This window comes from Eptesicus fuscus, chromosome 11 (assembly GCF_027574615.1).
Source record: "Eptesicus fuscus isolate TK198812 chromosome 11, DD_ASM_mEF_20220401, whole genome shotgun sequence".
Lineage (NCBI taxonomy): Eukaryota > Metazoa > Chordata > Mammalia > Chiroptera > Vespertilionidae > Eptesicus > Eptesicus fuscus.
Genome location: NC_072483.1, coordinates 83,520,767 through 83,540,385, shown reverse-complemented (window position 1 = coordinate 83,540,385; position 19,619 = coordinate 83,520,767). Strand labels below are relative to the sequence as shown.

The following is a 19,619-nucleotide window of genomic DNA, read 5'->3' as shown; positions in this document are numbered from 1 at the left end:
AATCCTTGCTTGGGGCATGTGCAGGAGGCAACCATCGATGTTTCTCTCTCTCTCTCCCTTCCTATAAAATAATGCACCACCCATTCATGATTTTTTTTAAAAACGTTTAAAAAATTCCAAAGAATAGATTGAAAATAAACTTTTGGGCAGAGAACTAGAGTTTAAAATAGAATTTCTGCCTAATTAAATCTCAAATAGCAGCGTTTTACCTTTGCTATAGATGCCAAAAGATTTGCCATTTTCAATGCTATGTTTCATGCATAGTCATAAAATTAGTTTATCATAGAAGCTCTAAAATGCCATTTGGAATGATTTCTCTTGCTGAATTGCTGCCCCTCCCCTTTGGTCACTTTATATTATTAAAGCTATAAAATTTATACATACTCGTAGGACGCGTACACTAACTGGAGTACCAGTACATAGCGGGCTTTTTGCCTTACATTATCCATGTCAAAACTCATGTGAAAGAGGAGGAGCAATGCCAAATAGAATACTGGTTATTTGTGCTAAATAGAATATCTGATTTAACCGTATAGACAATTCTGCGTGGTATCATTTCCACTGTTTTACACAGAGATGGAAGTTTAGGGATTTCAATAAATTTTACCGAAAGTCTAGCGGAGCCAGGAAATGTTCACCATGAGTGTCACGGATTCACATCTACCACTTCAAACATCAATGCTTTTCGAAACAAGGAACACCTAAAGGTGCTTGACTCTGGACACCTCCTTGTTCACGTTACCCAGTGGCTCTCACTGCGTTTAACAGCTTTATTAAAACACGGATTGCTGTGCGCCCCCCACCCGCACCCCCAGGCCCTTCTCTCTCCCCGTTACCCCCTATGTCTGATTCCGTAATCTGGAGTGGGATGGAGAATCAGCATTTCTAGCAAGTTCCCCGGCAATGCTGCTGCTGCTGCTAGTACAGGGACCACACTGTGAGAATCATTCGTTGTTGGAGGCTTTCATCTTAAATCCACTGGAAAAAGTGTTGGTCAGGGCAGAACGATGATAACTGCTAATGGTTTTCAGAAGCCTGGGCTCTGCTTTCCACAGGAACTCCGTGCCCACGTCGTGGGCGTGTCCTGAAGTCCTGGCCGTACCCCCGCCTAGGGTTGGGCTCCCGCTCCGCCGTCACCCCTCCGCAATCCACCGCTCTTTCCGCCAGCCCAGGCCTGGCCTTGACCACGCCCCCACCAGGCCCTGGCTCCGCCCCTCCCCGCCCCGCCAGGGATTAACCACGCCCCCACGTCCTGGATCTGCCCCGCCCCGCCAGGGCTTAACCACGCCCCCACATCCTGGACCTGCCCCGCCCCGCCAAGGTTTAACCACGCCCCCGCCAGCCCCTGGCCACGCCCCCGCTGCCCGTTCGCTTTCCTCAGGTCCGCCCTGGCCGAGGCGCGGCTGCGGGAGCTGGGGACCCGAGACGTGGCTCCGGGCGGAAGGCCATGTTGGACTTCGCGATCTTCGCCGTTACCTTCTTGCTGGCGCTGGTGGCAGCGGTGCTCTACCTCTACCCGGTAACCGCTCCTCGGCCTCCCGGGCTCCGGCCGCCGCCCCCGGCGCAGTGTGCCCCGCGTCCACATTACTCTGCCCGCGGTGGGCCTCGGGGGGCGGGCGCGGCGCGCGCAGCCGGACTGGGGAGCGCGGCGCGGGCCCGGCGAGTTCTCAGGCGCCGGGAAGAGCGGGCCCGGGCGCCGGGGAGCCGAGGGAGAGCCGCGTGGCCACGGGCGGCGCGGGTGTTGCGGGCTGGTCCTCGGGGCGGGCCTCCCCGCGCCTTGGTACCGGGCGGGTCTCAAGTACTTTGGGTGGCTCCTCGGCAGGGACTCTGTCAACCCCAAACTTCATTTCCCAGTTGTGTCTGGGAGGAAACTCCGGGTGCGCCACTCCCTGCTTTCCCGAGGATTCTTCCAGCGTGTGTGTGTTCGTGTGTTCGTGTGTTCTCCGCCTTTCCGTGTCTTTTGATGTGTTTGAGCTTGACTTGGGCACTGTCCTCCGCCTCGGGGTCTCCCGCCAGTCTTATTTCTCCGCTTGCCCTGTCAGCCTCGGAGGGTGGTTCTGAAGCCCAGGAGGACTCATTGAAACGTGCTCTGCAGACAAGGTGAAGGTGTGAGGTAGCTGCACAGCACCAAGTACATCACCGAGAGGGCGGGGACACCTCGGCACGTTCACATGGGCACATAGGCTGGAATATCGCAACTGCACAAGCTGGAATTTGCGGTGTATCTTTTTTAAAATACATTTTAAAAATTGATTTCAGAGAGGAAGGGACGGGGAGAGAGAGAGAGAAACAGCTGTGATGAGAGAGAACCATTGATGGGCTGGCTGCTCCGGCACGCCCCCTACTGGGGATCCAGCAGAAACCCGGGCGTGTGCCCTGACCGGGAATGGAACGTGACCTCCTGGTTCAGAGCGGACACTGAGCCCCGCTGCCTGGCTGCTCTTTATCCTGGTTTTCTCCTCTTTTTATTTCTTCACGTTCATTTTAATGAGATTTCAGGAGCAACAAATAATAGATGAGTGCTATCAATCCGTAATGTTTAAAGAGAAATCAGGAAACTTGCTTCAGTCATTAATAATTTTAGCCTCGCCCTAGCCGGTTTGGCTCAGTGGATAGAGCGTGGGACTGCGGACTGAAGGGTCCCAGGTGCCATTCTGGTCAAGGGCACATGCCGGGTTCCAGGCTCCATCCCCAGTAGGGGGCATGAAGGAGGCAGCCAATCCATGATTCTCTCTCATCATTGATGTTTCTATCTTCCTCTTCCTCTCCCTTCCTCTCTGAAATCAATAAAAACATATTTAAAAAGTAATAATTTCAGCCTAGAAAGTAAAAATAGGATTTTAAAAATATTATCACCAGAGGATATGTTATATATATATATATATATATAATTGATTTTTTACAGAGAGGAAAGGAGAGGGATAGAGAGTTAGAAACATCCATCAGCTGCCTCCTGCACACTCCCCACTGGGTATGTGGCCACAACCAAGGTACATGCCCTTGACCGGAATCTAACCAGGGACCCTTGAGTCCGCAGGCCGACACTCTATCCACTGAGCAAACCGGTCAGGGCGAGGATATGTTTTTTATTGATGCTAGAAAGAAGGGAAGGATGAGGGAGGGAGGGAGAGAGAGAGAGAGAGAGAGAGAGACGGAAGAAACATCTATCGTTACCTCCTGTAAATGCCTGGATGGGGGATCGGATCCACAACTTGGGTATGTGACCTGATTGGGAATCAAACCTGTGACCCTTCCCGGCACAGGACCCACCACACTCTAACCATCTGTGCCACACCGGCCAGGGCAATAATAAGATTTTTTTATATCACTGACTATCTTTTTCAAGTTACAGGGTTTCTTCCATCCTTTTTCCCACCATTTATAATAACCTTGAAAAATATTCATTATTGATGAGACTATTACAAAATTATACATTGTAGGTTTCATTGTTATCAGTTAAATGCAAGGTACAGACACTATTGTCTACATAGCATTCTTGTAGTAATCAGTAGAAACTATAAAACTCTTTAGTTAGTACCCTTCTGCCTAGTATTTCTCTTTTGGCATACATACCCCAAAGGAGGAAAAAATAAAGTTGTACAAAGATTTTCATAGCACTATTTGTAATAATGAGAAAACAAAAGAAAGAAAAGAGCCCAGATTATTTACAACAGTTGAGTAGGAAAATGATTAAGCAATTCTGGCTCCATGATGGAGCATAGTTTGCCTTTAAATGTTCAAGTAAGCCCTAACCAGTTTGGCTCAGTGGATAGAGCGTCGGCCTGCGGACTGAAGGGTCCCAGGTTCGATTCCGGTCAAGGGCATGTACCTTGGTTGCAGGCACATCCCCAGTAGGAGGTGTGCAGGAGGCAGCTGATCGATGTTTCTCTCTCATCGATGTTTCTAACTCTCTATCCCTCCCCTTCCTCTCTGTAAAAAATCAATAAAATATATTTAAATAAATAAATAAATGTTCAAATAAATAGATTCTTTTATTTACATAATATTAAGTAGAATATGCCAAATAAACTCTGACTAGTATTAGTAAAAATCATTGGCAACATTCAAAATTGATTCTGGAATTGAATATTTTAGATTATTTTTCTATAAATATTTAGTTTATTTAAAAATTATATTATAAAAGTCTTATTATAAAAGTGATATGTTTGTTGTAAAATCAGAAAAAAACACTGACCCCAAGCACAGCAACCATAAACCTGGTTCAAAATGAAAGAAAATTAAAATTCCCCAAACTTCTCCCCAGTTCATTTCTTAAAGTTTGTCCTTTGACCAATTGCTATGAATTATTTTGTTACTTATTTCTATACCAGACACCTCCCTGACTGTATGACCCTGATAATAATAACTATTAAAGCAAAAGATGAATATCATATTTTAGTAAATTCCTTGACTTTTTTAAGAACTCAACATTGTTTGTTTGTTTGTTTGTTTGTTAATCCTCACCCAAGGATATTTTTCCATTAATTATTTTTTTAATATATTGTATTGATTTTTTACAGAGAGGAAGGGAGAGGGAGAGAGAGTTAGAAACATCAATGAGAGAGAAACATCAATCAGCTGCCTCCTGCATGCCCCCCACTGGGGATGTGCCCACAACCAAGGCACAAGCCCCTGACTGGAATCGAACCTGGGACCCTTGAGTCCGCAGGCCGACGCTCTATCCACTGAGCCAAACCGGTTAGGGCTCCATTAATTTTTTTAGAGAGAGTGGAAGGGACAGGGAGAGACAGAGAGAGAGAAACATCAGTGTGAGAGAGACACTCCAATTGGTTGCCTGTGCACGTGCTCCCCAGCCAGCGCCAGGATATTGAGCCTGCCATTGAGGTATGTGCCACGCTCTATCCACTGAGCCAAACCAGTTACAAGCATGACATTGATTTAATTTTTAAGCCAAGCCAGTTGGGACCATATATAAAAACTGAACAAAGAAAAATGTGCTTGTTTATGTATCAATTTATGTAGAATGGATGTTAAATTCTTCAAACCCCTTAGATTAATTGGCACAAAGCATGAATATTAAGATACTCCTTTTAAATTACAAAGAACCCAGTTTTGTATTTAACATAGGAATAATTCCTGAGATTCAACCAAATTGGAAAGCCATTATTTAAGGTCCTGCAGATGTCTTAGCAAAACACATCTGACTTATGGGATGTATGAAAATTCATTATACTAAATAAACTATTTCAAAATTTTTCTTTAAGGCTTCCAGACAAGCTGCAGGAATTCCAGGGATTACTCCAACTGATGAAAAGTGAGTGATTATTTTTTTGGAATCAAGTAGAGTCAGTTCTTAATTTTTGGTATGGAAACTAAGTCAAATTTTTAGATTACTTAGCTCATTTAATTCCTTTATTTACTCTCTTTTTTTTTAAATCCTCACCTGAGCATTTTTTTTTTTTTGGCATTGATTTTTTTAGAGAGAATGGAAGGGAGGGAGAAGGGGGAGAGAGAGAGAGGAATATTGATGTGTGTCATTGGCTGCAGGTCGATTGGTTGCCTCATGCACAAGCCCCGACAAGCTGGGGATTGAACCTGCAACCCAGGTAATTGCCCTTGGCCTGGAATCGAGCCTGAGACCCTTTGGTCCGCAGGCTGATGCTCTAACCATAGGGCTCCTTTATTTACCTTTAACTTACCTCTTGGCATACAACCTAAATTTCATTAAGAACAGAAAGGAGGGCTGTATAAATAAAAACCTTCAATTTTTTTCATTTCCCCTAGCCAGAGAAAGTTGACAATAGAAAGACAGGATTAAGATAGAAGGAATGATGAAAAATTGCCATAGCTAATCTGATGTTTTTCATCAGCCTCTGATGATGTTCATTGCTGTCTCAGAAGGAGGTGCTGCAAAAATTGTTTTTTTTTCCAATTTCTAAATCAGATGTTTCTTGTATTCCCTTCTTATTTGGTTTGAAGTATTATGAACTCTAAAAATATCAGACAAATCTATGTCTAAATATATCTTTAGAAAGCAAGAAGTGAAATACAATTGAGTTTAGGGTTTTGTAGTATTTGAATTTCTTATGTCTTTGGTTTCATCTCTTGACATGGTTATTTTTCTGATTCTTACAAGTTAATTTGATTATTTTGTCCAATGTTGCTCTTTTCTCAGAGATGGTAATCTTCCAGATATTGTGAACAGTGGAAGTTTGCATGAGTTCCTGGTGAATTTGCATGAGAGATACGGGCCTGTGGTCTCCTTCTGGTTTGGCAGGCGCCCTGTGGTTAGCTTGGGCACTGTCGATGTGCTGAAGCAGCATATCAACCCCAATAAGACATGTAAGTTTAATTTTCTTTCTAATTAGCTGATCCTTATCTTTTAAGAATAATTGTCTGTAAATAAAGAGCTATACATTGTTTTTGAATAGGAATAGCTAACTTTTGTTGAATGCTTTATACTATGGGCCAAGCATTGTGCTGAAATTTTTATATTTATTATCTAATTTAAGACACGATATTATAAAGTGATTATTTTTTCACATATATTATTATATATTAATTATATGCCTCTCTATATAAATCCTATATAGTAAAAGCCTAATATGCTAAGTGTCCGGTCGTCCGTTCAACCAATCAAAGCGTAATATGCTAATGATATGCTAAGGCCACTCAACCGCTCGCTATGATGTGCACTGACCACGTGGGGGCAGACACTCCGACCGGTAGGTTAGCTTGCTGCTGGGGTCCGGCTGATCAGGACTGAGGGAGATGGGCCGGACATGCTCTGGAGCCCTCCTGCAGTCCCTCCCTGGCTGGCCAACCTCCCGCATCCCTCACCGGCCCTGATCATGTACCGGTGAGGTCCCTCAGCCTGGCCTGCACCCTCTTGCAATCTGGGACTCCTCAGGGGATGTTGGAGAGCCCGTTTCGGCCCAGTCCCGCTCAACACAGGAGCTGCCCCCTGGTGATCAGTGCACTCCCACAAGGGGGAGCACCGCTTAGCCAGAAGCCAGGCTCATGGCTGGTGAGTGCAGCAGTGGTGGCGGGAGCCTCTCCTGCCTCCGTGGCTGTGCTAAGGATGTCCGACTGCTGGCTTAGGCCTGCTCAGGGAGCGGGCCTAAGCCGTCAGTCGGACATTCCCCAAGGGTTCCCAGACTGCGAAAGGGAGCAGGCCGGGCTGAGGCCCTCACCCCCCCCAAGTGCACGAATTTCATGCACCGGGCCTCTGGTACATATGTAATTAAATCCCAATGTAAATTTTTGGGGGGAACCTGAAAAAATAGTTCCAGGGTACATCTGGAAGAATGGATGTATATGAGCAGCCAAGAAATAAAAATAGCATTTTATGATAAAGGGGAAAGCTAATAAATGATATTGGGAAAACGGGCTAGCTATTTGGGAGGAAAATCTGCATTATTCTTTATATCAAAGAAAATTTCAAATGATTAAAATGTGGAGTCATGAAAGTAATGGAAAAAATAGTTAAATATTAAATTTTGCGAGTGGTATTGATAAACATCCTTTTCTTACCATGACATGAGATCTAGGACCCATCAAACACAAATTGGATAAATCTGTCTACATAAAAATGAAAAATTTTATTATAATAGAAACCTTGAAAAAGGATGAAAAAGAAATGGGAAAATGCTGGCCACTTATTACTATACATAGTGTGTATTAATTGATGACTATCCTATATAATAAAAGGGTAATATGCAAATTGTCCCCTCCACCAGAGTTTGAACAGGGGCGGGGCTGGCCTGCCAACTGCCTGGGCCCCTCCCCCTGGCCAGCCTGCCTGATCGGCCCCCATCAGGGCAGGCCCGCCAGACCCCACCCATGCACGAATTTGTGCACCGGGCCTCTAGTATTTTTATAAAATTAAAAGGTATGAAAAAGTTTAAAAGAAATGGGAAAACTGTTTCCCACCCATATATTTATAAAGTAAATAAAAATGAATAAGAAAGCCTGGGTTGGTGGTTCAGTTGGTTGGAGCATCGACCTGTACTCTAAAAAGGTTGTGGGTTTGGTTCTGGTCAGGGCACATACCTAGGTTGTAGGGGCACATACTGGAGGCAACCGATTGATGCTTCTCTCTCAAACAAAAATGTTTCTCAAATCAATAAACATATCCTCGGGTGAGGATTAAAAAATAAATTATTAAAGTAAATAAAAAAATTTTTTAAAAAACCTAATAAAAAATGCAATTGTAGAAAAATAGGTGAAAACAAGGTAATTAAGAAAGAAGAAATATATGCCGAAACTGGTTTGGCTCAGTGGATAGAGCGTCGGTCTGCGGACTGAAAGGTCCCAGGTTCGATTCCGGTCAAGGACATGTACCTTGGTTGCGGGCACATCCCCGGTAGGGAGTGTGCAGGAGGCAGCTGGTCGATGTTTCTCTCTCATCAATGTTTCTAGCTCTCTATCCCTCTCTCTTCCTCTCTGTAAAAAAAAAATCAATAAAATACATAAAAAAAAGAAAGAAGAAATATAAATGGCCAATAAGCAAATTTCAACCTCACTGATAATCAGTAGTATGCAAATAAAAATCAGATTTTTCCTTCTCTAACTAAAGAGATGAAAAATATTGACAAACTCATTATTGATGAGGGAAAGGAGAAACATAGAGTATAAATGGTTTTATAAACCCTCTGGAGAGAAGGTTGGCAGTAACATTTGACTTAGCAATTATAATCTTTAAGAATTTATCATGAATTGATAATCACATAAATGAGAAAAGACATTAGCATTATTTATAATGAAAATTTGAAGCAAACATATACTTCCCAATGGCTGCATAAAAGAATACTTTTAATATTACTTTCAGGCCTTAATATAATGATACAGATGTATTTTATTTTGTTTACCAAATATTTGTATAGCAATTTCTATATGCCAGCAATATTATTCTAAACCTTTTATAAATGTTAAGTCACTTAATTCTCAGAACAACCTTATGAAATAGGTATTATGGTTATTTCCATTTAACAGAAAACAAAATTGATGTTAAGAGAAGTTAAATTATTTGCCCAAGGTCACACCACTAATTAGTGATGGAGCTGGGACTTGAAGCAAGACTGTCTGGCCTGAGTTCATGCCCTTAATCACTGAGCTTTCCACATCATAGGAAGATGGCTCTGCCAGGAAAACCAGTGCTGAGGAAAACCAGATGTGCTCTCTGTCCTGTGGAGATCATAGTTTAATGTTGGGGACTGGCGGGGAAATGATCACACTAATGAACTGAGACGTGTGCTCTGAAAGAAGGGACTGTAGTTCTTTGTGAAGTCTGACAGAATGTTCTCTCTCTTAAGAAATAGTAAAAGTTCTACAAAAGATCTCTAAAATGTTTAACTGGTATCTCTGTGGTGAGATTTAGATGTATTTTACTTTCTTTTTTAATTGTTTACCATGACAGTGTATTTTTGTATGTGTGTGAAAACAAAGTTATGAAAGAAACACTTCAAATAATGAATAAAGGAGAAAAGAAAAAAATTTTTTTAACTCAGCTAAACAATTTTAACTCAAACACTCGATGATTACACAGAATCATCAATTTTGCTTTAAAATCAGTGGCATGAGCTTTGTTGATTGGTTGCCTCCTGTACACACCCTGACCTGGGCGGGGGAAAGAATCTGCAACCCAGGTACGTGCCCTTGACTGGGAATTGAACCTGAGACCCTTTGGTCCACAGGTCGACACTAACCCCTGAGAACACCAGCCAGGGCATAAGGCTTTTTTTTTTTTTTTTAGAAGTCAAAGATATTGTTGTCATGAAGGTAGAAAGTGTATGCACGTATTAATGGTTTATGGTGGGATTCCCAGTCAGGATATTGTATTCTTGACAATTTTCATTGCCTCTTTAACTTTTCCTATTTAGGAAAGACTTAAGGGAGTTGTGGGGGAAAAAAATTGCCATGCTTTCAGTTACAATCCCATAATTCCCTGTTCTCTATGTCCTTTTGCTGGAGGGTTTTTTTTTTCTGGAGTGTGTGTGTGTGTTTGAGTGATTACTTTGACTTAGAAATGTTTAATTTGTCTATTTCAGTGGACCCTTTTGAAACCATGCTAAAGTCATTGTTAAGGTATCAATCTAGTGGTGGGAATGTGAGTGAAAACTACACAAGAAAAAAATTGTATGAAAATGGTGTGACTGATTCCCTGCAGAGTAATTTTGCTCTCCTGCTAAAGGTAAGGTGATAAGTAGTTTGGCCTGGAGTTCTGCAATTCAAATAATATATTTTTTAACTGTTGTGTGTCTTGTGCTTGCTGCTTTTTTCCTACCGGTCGTTCTAAGCTGATCTTTATTGTCCTAAAATTCTAAAACAAAACAAACAGAAAGAAAACAAAAAAACTTAACACCTAGACTCCCTGTGTAAATGGAAATTATGGGAGTGGAGAGAACCTGAAATTTTTTTCTATATCAATAGATTTGTCCTTTGTTTTCAGGCCAGAGTTTAAACCACTGTTTCCTAAAACATGGTCTGAATTTACCTGAAACACTCTCTCTTGTTAAATATGTAGATTACTTGGAATCTACTTGGATGAATTGAATCGCTGGGAAGGGATCTGACATTTTTTTTTTGCGGGGGAGGTGGATCTGACATTTTTAAGAAGCTCCACAAATGATTTACAGAGTGTGACAATAATACTTATTAATACCATTTCCTTTTTGTCTGTAAAGAACCTTGGTTGAAACCTGTTGCTTTCTGTTAGTTCTCTATGTCCTCATATTATTGTTCCAAACCTTCACCCTTAAAGTAGTATTGCTAGTCCTCCCCACCCTTTTTGTTTGCTAAGGATGTCCTTGCCTCCTGCTTTGCTGAGACAATAGAGTCCCTTTCATGTGATTGAAGAGTACTGCTGTCTCTATACCAATGGTTTTCTTTAAGAGAATAGCTGCTTACCTAGAGTTATCACCCCGAATTAGGTTGTGTATTTCATATTGACATACTAAACCTTCTGCCTTTTTATTTTTGAGGGTGGGGATCCAGATCTGAGTTCTGTTCTGAGTCTTCTCTAATCTTCACACACCTCATCCTGTGTGTTCTGACTCCTTCCTGCCCTGTCTCTGCTCCAAGGCTGAGTGTAAACTCCACTTTAATTCTGTGAGTGTAACTTCTCTCTTCTGTGTGCTTTAATCTAATATTATGCTGTGACTTTGAGTCTAAATTCTGACTTAACAAGTACTTCTGGATTTTAGAATTTATGACTACCCTTCTAATTGACAGCTTAGCAATAATATTAATAGCCAAAATTATTGAGTTCATTGGTTCAATAGCTTCATGAGCTCATTTAATCCTCACAAGAACTTCATAGGTATGTATTGTTATTTCCCTCTTTTTAGATGAAGAAACTGAAGCACAGAGTGGTTAAGTTACTTGTCCAAGGACATATAGCTAGTAAATAGTAGGACTAGGATTTGATCCCAGTCTGGCACATTGCTGCTCTATAGCTTGGTTCTGCTACCCTGGAATGTAGTTTTGCTTGGCTAGCGATTTTTTTTTCTTTTTAAAAACCTTTTTGATTATTGCAGTCACAGTAATATCTTAATGCAAGGTGGAATTAAAAAGATTCTGCTTTCTCTGAAATTCTAATATTTTTATAATTATTACTGACTAATTACCTAAAAACTTTTTTCCAAAAAAGCTTGTATTCTTTCAGAAAACTGATATATACTCTAAAATCTTATCTTTTGAATTGTAAGTCAGCTTCTAGGTAGACTGACTTGTTTTTTTCTAATATAATTTTATGTTACTTTAAATTAATATGGTATTTTAACGTGAATATTCTGAAGAAGTAAGTTATTGTGTATCACATGTCCTTATTCAGGATAAATGATAAAATCAATAGCATACTTTCTTTGGTCTTTACAGTTTATGTATCATATATATGTAATTTATTTATCATATAAATATAGCTGGTAAAAGGATATTCCAGCATAGACACATACTTGTGATTCAACCACAGGGTAGTACTGTTTTTCATGTAAATATACATATATCACACCTGGCAAAATTAGAAAGGATATTTTATTTTATTTTTTTGGGGGGGGAAGATGAGCCCTTTTTAAAAAATATATATATTTTATTGACTCTCTCACAGAGAGGAAGGGAGAAGGATAGAGAGTTAGAAATATCGATGAGAGAGAAACATCCATCAGCTGCCTCCTGCATATCCTCTATTGGGGATGTGCCCGCAACCAAGGTACATGCCCTTGACTGGAATCGAACCTGGGACCCTTCAGTCCACAGGCCGACACTCTATCCACTGAGCCAAACCGGCCAGGGCATAGAAAGGATATTTTTAAAAGAAGTCTATTATGAATGAAAGCATTTATCATAGATTTGGACATTTCTACCAATAATAAGTCAATATGTAACACTGATCTATCAAATGAAGCTCATCAACAGATTGTTAGAATTCCCAGCTAATATAAACTAGTCAAGATTCACATAATCCTCTAACAGAAGTACTAGATGTGTTTGCCTAGAGAAAAATCCTATATGAGTTATTTATAGTATTTGCATTGATTTAGAGAATATAGTGCAAAACAAGTGGATTAAGCCATGAGCAAATAAAAATTGAGTATGTGATACAAGTGACAGTATTGGTAACAAGATTTCTATGGTCATAGCTATTTTTAATTAGATACTAAGATTTTAGTCTCTTAATTTCCATTAGCCTTAAAATTTTACCAGCCTTTGAACTTTTAAAATATATATTTTGTTGTGGTGGTGGTGGTCCTGGTTCTGTTTTGATTTGCAAACCAACCCTTCGACAGAATCTGAATCTGAACTACTGAGGATGTAATTTTAGGTGGAGCCACTGTTAGCCCGACAGATTAACCAATCACCTGAATGCTCATTACAGAATTGAGCTCTGTGTTCTGTGAAATGAATCTACTTGCTGAATTTTTCAAAGATTTAGCAGGAGGGAACAATAAATCATGTGGGCTTCTGTTCTCTTTCAGCTTTCAGAGGAATTATTAAATAAATGGCTCTCCTACCCAGAGTCCCAGCACATACCCCTTTGCCAGCAGATGCTTGGTTTTGCTATGAAGTCTGTCACACAGATGGTGATGGGTCGTACATTTGAAGATGACCAGGAAGTCATTCGCTTCCAGAAGGATCATGGCACAGTAAGTCCAGGACCAAATTTAAAATTATTCTCTCATCAAATTAGATAGTTAAATAATGTAGATTTTGTCTCTCAAGAATAAGGTTTAGTCCTAGCCGGTTTGGCTCAGTGGATAGAGCGTCAGCCTGTGAACTGAAAGGTCCCAGGTTCGATGCCGGTCAAGGGCACATGCCCGGGTTGTAGGCTCCATCCCTAGTGGGGGGCTTGCAGGAGGCAGCCGATCAATGATTCTCTCTCATCATTTTTTTTTTTTTTATTTTTATTGATTCTCTCTCATCATTGATGTTTCTATCTCTCTCTCCCTCTTCCTTCCTCTCTGAAATCAATAAAAATATATTTTTAAAAAAAGAATAAGGTTTAAGGTTCTGTAGTATAGAATTTCACTGTTCGGGGTTAAAAACAACAATGTAAGCAAAGATAATTGTTGTCTCTTTAAAAAATTTAAGAATTACTTTTGAAATTTAAAAATTAGATAACTAAAGAAATTTTCTTTTAATACTTACCAAGTATATTATGAAATAATACTGAATTCTAGAATAAAGAAAAAAACTATATTTAATAGAACTAGCCTATGTCATGTGTAGAAAGGAGTTAAAGCTAATGAGCAATAAAATGCTAATGAGATGAATATGATCTAAAGAAAGGCTAATTCAGTTTAAAATTGATTTACTAGTGCCCTTTCTAGATTCACATATGGAATTGATTTTTCTCTATTTAAAAAAAAATACATATTTTTATTGATTTCGGAGAGGAAGGGAGAGGGAGAGAGAGAGAAAGAAACATCAATGATGAGAGAGAATCATTGATTGGCTGCCTCCTGCATGCCCTCCACTGGGCATGTGCCCTGATCAGGAATCGAACCGTGACCATCTGGTTCACAGGTTGATACTCAACCACTGAGCCACGTTGGCTGGGCAGAAATGTATATTTCTTAACATTAGTAGAAGTTGTCAGAGAAAAGTTTTCAGACTATAAATGTTGGAGGCAGTAGGAAGGCACCAGGTGTGTTAGACCAGTGGTGTCAGACCAGACCTGGGTTTTGCAATCTCAGTACTTGAGTGTAGCTAGGAAAGAATTCAGAGCCAAGACTCAAACTATAAGAGAACATTTATTTGGAAAATCACAGAGGTAGAAGTAATTCATAGAAGAAATGGGCTTAGGAAACAAGATATAGAGGTAAAGGAGGGGCTCTTAGAGCGTAGAAGTGAGGAAGATCAAGGTGATGCACCTGTGGGGAGGAAGAGTGGAGATGAGAGTGGGGGAGGGACAGGAGAGGGGGTTCTCGGGGAGGAGAGTGCACCGGATCCTCTATCTTAAGGGTTTTAAGGGTAGAGATTTCAGGGGCGATCCCAGGGGAAGATTTCAATAGAATATTCAGCAGCTTTCCAGGTTTGTCCTTTCAGGGTCCAGGTCTCTACTGATGGATTGGTCAGTGCCAGGGCAGGGAGTCATTATCCAGTGCAGCTTGTCCTGAGGTTAGCCTTGGTGTCACTTGTCTGATTTTGCTGCTTTTCTGGGCCTGGAGCTGAAATACAGCTGAGGCCTAGAAGTTATCTCTAGGGAGGAAAGGTCAGGGTATCCAAACCCCATGCATGAGCAGGGATAAGCTAGTGGAGAAAAGGTCACCCTGAGGGTGAGGTCCCAGCCTACATTTGTCCTTTGCTAGGCATCCGGGGCTTTTCACCCTGATGACCTTTTGTACCTAGCCTATTCTCCCTACTCTGGTCATATCTGTCTAACTGCCTACCACATAAACATGACTTGAAATCCTACCTCAAATGATCTTTTAATGTTTGAAACACCAAGGGATGTATGTCGCTGAGAATAATAACTGCGTTGTGAATGCAGAGGTAATAACTTCATCATGACTGCTTCGTGGCTGACAGCAGTTGGGAGCCGTCCTCAGTTGTAAGATGCATACCGATTGCGCAGACATCAAGCTGTGAAAAATGTACACCTCACATTCAGTCGCTGACTGTGTTTCTCCAGAAACATTGTCCCAATTATTTTCTCACTAACATTAGTGTGCTCTTTCCTTGTGCTTTTGACATTTAGAATTATTGGTCCTTTAAATATTTGCCTACTTAATTGTTCAAAAATGATATTTCATGATTAAAATATATCATTATTCTATTGTTTGTGAGGTTACACATTGTTTAATATTTTTGTTGAATACTTGTGTTTTTTTCTTTTGTGGGATGCTTTCTCATGTCCTTTGCCCATATTTCTTTCTTTCTTTTTTGTTATTAATCCTTACTGAAGGATATTTTTCCCATTGATTTTTAGAGAGAGTGACTGCATGGGAGAGACGGAGAGAGTGAGGGAGGAAAGAAGCACAAGAGAGAGTGAGAGAGAAGGAGAGAGAGAAAGATAGAAACATCGATTCTATCGATGGTTGCCTCCCACACACACCCCGACCGGGATTGTGCCCTGACCAGAATAGAACCAAACTGGCAAGCTTTGGGTGCACGGCACAGTGCTCAACCAACTGAGCCACACCGGCGAGGGCAGAAAAGGAACTTTTGACTTTTCAGTTATAATTAATTTGAAAGTCTCTTGACGGAAATTATTAAAATACTAGAGGCCCGATGCACGAAATTTGTGCAAGGGGCTCGGCCCTCACAGCTGCGGCCCTTGCAGCCCCAACTTCGTCTGGAAGGTTATCCGGAAGGTCCAGAAGGTCGTTTGGCTGTCTGGTCTAATTAGCATATTACATTTTTATTATTATAGATATTTGCTCTGTTCTCACAGACTATGGAGTAAATGATTATGTAGCTTATTTAAAAGTGAGAGCTTAATTGTAAGTTCTGTTCGTGAGGTAGGAGTTTTTCAATTATTAGCATAGATGGTTTTATTATTTAGAAAATCTACATATTAAATAGTAGGTATGTTTTCCTATTTTTAGGTTTGGTCTGAGATCGGAAAAGGCTTTCTAGATGGATCACTTGATAAAAGTACAACTCGGAAAAAACAATATGAAGATGGTAAGTTTTGCCACTCTTAATTTTTAGTGAGGACAAAAAGATATGTGCTTTATTTTAATAGGGCTATTTTGGAACAATGAAATTATAAATCATGGTGTTTTTTTCTCTGTTTTTTTTCCCCCCTACATTTCCCATAATGGAAGTTCTTAAACAAAAGAGAGGAAAAAGCAGTGAATTTGTAAATGAAATTCTAGCATTCACTGCAGAATGAGAATGCTGTAGAGTTGGTATAGCCTACAGGATTAATGGAGAATGTAAGGGTACCACCCTAGGAAAGCATTTTGATGACACATGTTAAGTTTAATAAATGATGGATTAAATTATCTAGTAGAAAAATATTTCTTGAATATTTCTGTCCCTGCTATTTCTGCAAGTAGAAAACCAGAAACAATCTAAATGTCCAACAATATAGGAACTGTTAAGGAAATCATATCAACATAATTAAATATTTTGGAATATTTGATGTAGCAACATAAAAATTATTGCCATTATAACATTGAGTAAAAATATTTTCAAGCCCTAGCTGGTTTGGCTCAGTATAGAGCGTTGGCCTGTGGACTCAAGGGTCCTGGGTTCGATTCCGATCAGGGGCACGTGCCCAGGTTGTGGGCTCGGTCCCCAGTGGGGGGGCGTGCAGGAGGCAGCCGATCAATGATTCCTTCTCATCATTGATGTTTCTGTCTCTCTCTTCCTCTCCCTTCCTCTCTGAAATAAATAAAAACACATTTAAAAAATATTTTCAAAATAGTTTGGCATTGGTTACAACTTAGTAAACTCAGAAAAATAGCAGTTTTAGTTTAAGATGGCTCCCCCAAGTTATTCTCCCCGTTTTTATTTTATTTTATATATTCTATCAATAACATAATGATTGTAATGCTTTAATATCTTTATTTCGAGCTGCTTCAATTCCTTTTTTGGAGGTAGGCTGGGGTCAATTAAAATACATAAACTGCATTGGAATAATGGATTATTTTCCATATGTAACAGTAATGCTCCTCAGGATTCTCTTCCTTTATTCTTTCAACAAATGTTGATTGAGGCCCATGTGTGCTGGGCCCTCTTCTTTGTATGGAAGACAACAATCCCTGTCCTCATGGGGCTGACCATTTCAGTGATTCCCTGATGTCCAACCTAAATCCAGAAAAGCCAATTTAATTGATACGTTTTCTGCTATCTGGTTTTTGTAACCATTCTGATTATCTTGATGGGTGCATTTAGAGTACTTCCCCTTAATAAAAAACGTATTTCTCAAACATTGGTTCAATTAAATAAATGAAAATGAATAATTTATAATTTTTTAGATTCTAAATAAAGTAGATTGTATAATAAAGCAAACAAAAATTCCTGTCTTTGTGGCAACACATTCTAGTGGAAAGAGGCAGACAATAATCTAAATAAATGAACGCAATAGTGTGTTAAAAAATGCAAAGTGCTATAGAGAAAATTAAATCAGGAAGGGGGATAGGGAGTGCTAGAGGTGAGGAGGTTACAATTTTAAATAAGGCTATTAGGAAAGGCCTCACCAAGTTAGGTGACCTTTGAGCAAACAGTTGTAAGAGGTAAGGTAACTGTCATGTGGACATCTTATGTCCAAGGGAAGAATATTCCATGTAGAGGAAAAGTAATTGCAAAGTCCTTGAGGTGGGATTCTCCATGGTGTATTTGAGGTATAACAGGGTAGGGCTGGGGTGAAGTGAGACAGAGAGGAATAGAAGGAGATGAGGCTAGAATGATTGGGGAGAGGGGCAGATTTTGTCTGGTTTGTAGATTATTGTGTGAATGGGTTCTTACTATGAGATAGGAAGCCACTGGAAGGTTTTGAGCAGAGTTATGATCTGAATTATGTTTTTAAAGGATCACTCTGGTTGCTATGATAGGTTGGAGGTACCCAGAGCAGAAGAGGGAAGACTACTTAGGGAACTATTGCAATGAACCAGGCAAGAGAAATAATGTGGTGTGGAATCAGTGGTAGGCAACAGAAAATAAAATAAGGGAGAATAATTCTGTATTTGGAAGATAGAACCACCAACATGGGCTGACAGATTAGATTTGGGGTATAAGAGAGAAGGAGGATACCCAGGTTCTAGGCCTAAGTAATTGGAAATTAAAGCTATTGGGAAATAAGATGGACAGACTAGGAAGATCAGCTTTGAGGGGAAAGATCAAGGTTCAGTTTTGGATATGGTATGTTTAATATGTTTCAGACAGCCAAGAGGAGATGCTGAGATGGTTATAAGATATATGAGTCTGGAGTTCAGGGGAAAGAGGTCCTGACTAGAAATATAAACTTGGGAGTGTTAAGTACATAGATTGTATTTAAAGCCTTGAGGCTGGTGATCACCAATCTAATTGGATGTAAATAGCAAAAGAGAAGAGTTCCAAAAACTGGTATGTGACCTTGGACATTCTACCATGAAAAAATTCTAGAGATGAGAAGGAATCAACAAAGGAGACTGAGAATAGGAAGATGGGAGAGTGGGAGGAAAGCTTGGAGTCTGGGAGAGTCTGAATCCTGGAAGCCAAATGACAAAGTGTTTCCTGCAAGCAAGTGGTCAACATCATCATATCCTGTGATAGGTCAAGTAAGATGGGAACTGAGAAATGATCTTTGGATAATTCTTCTGATTGTTGGATATCAGCTATTCTATATCTTTTAGGTTTTAGGAGTTTACTTTTTTAATATATAGATTTTTATTGATTTCAGAGAGGAAGGGAGAGGGACAGAAAGATAGAAACATCAATAATAAGAGAGAGTCATTGATAGGCTGCCTCCTGCACGCCCCTACCTGGGGATTGAGCCTGCATCCTGGGCCTGTGCCCCAACTGGGAATCCAACCATGACCTCCTGGTTCATAGGTCAACATTCAGCCATTGAGCCATGCTGGCTTGGGCTTTTTCTTGTTATTTCACATCTGTTTCTGTCCCTAAATGGGGTGATGCCTGATTTGAGAGAAGAACGAAGTTAAGAGGACAGAAATTAGAAGGGAGGTGGATAATATCAGGGAAGAGGTATATGTGTGTGGAGGCCTCTAAGGTGCTGGCATTATCCTACTTCTTGACCTGGGTGGCGATATTATGGGTGTTTGCTTTATAATTATTCCTTAGATGGTGCATATACCGGAAATACGGTATATCTTATGCACTTTTTTTATACATGTATAAAATTTAGTAAAGAGAAGGAAAAGAAAGTAGATGAATTTAAACATAAATTAGCTTTTTAAAAATAGTTGGTTACTACTTTACCTTTGAAAATTTTATTCTGTAGTAATAGCATTGCATAGAAATATTTTAAAGTTTAATCTTTACAAGTGCATATATTCTAAATTTTTTTTTTGTTTTTCTTCACTAAGCCCTTATGCAACTGGAATCTATTTTGAAGAAAATCATAAAAGAACGAAAAGGAAAGAACATTAGTCAATGTATTTTCATTGACTCCTTAGTACAGGGAAACCTTAATGACCAACAGGTAATGTAATTGTTAAACATTTTTCAAATAAAAGATAATCACACATGTATAGAGTGTGGTTTTTATT

General features: G+C 40.1%; 1 protein-coding gene across 3 annotated transcripts in view; it reads left to right on the top strand.

Moving 5' to 3' along the window:
* The first annotated feature begins 1,377 nt into the window (after positions 1-1,377).
* Positions 1,378-19,619, top strand: part of LOC103290603 (cytochrome P450 20A1) — a 33,820-nt gene continuing 15,578 nt past the window's right edge. Inside the window, exons 1-7 of one of the 3 annotated variants that reach the window (XM_054723479.1) lie at positions 1,378-1,519; positions 5,226-5,275; positions 6,137-6,303; positions 10,011-10,153; positions 12,936-13,103; positions 16,008-16,086; positions 19,437-19,552. In XM_054723479.1, coding sequence (XP_054579454.1) covers positions 1,448-1,519; positions 5,226-5,275; positions 6,137-6,303; positions 10,011-10,153; positions 12,936-13,103; positions 16,008-16,086; positions 19,437-19,552 — 795 coding nt within the window. In that variant the 5' untranslated portion in view covers positions 1,378-1,447. Of the gene's footprint in view, positions 1,520-5,225; positions 5,276-5,514; positions 5,568-6,136; positions 6,304-10,010; positions 10,154-12,935; positions 13,104-16,007; positions 16,087-19,436; positions 19,553-19,619 lie in introns of those variants that run through there. The other 2 variants (XM_054723481.1, XM_054723480.1) reach the window with 2 other exon arrangements.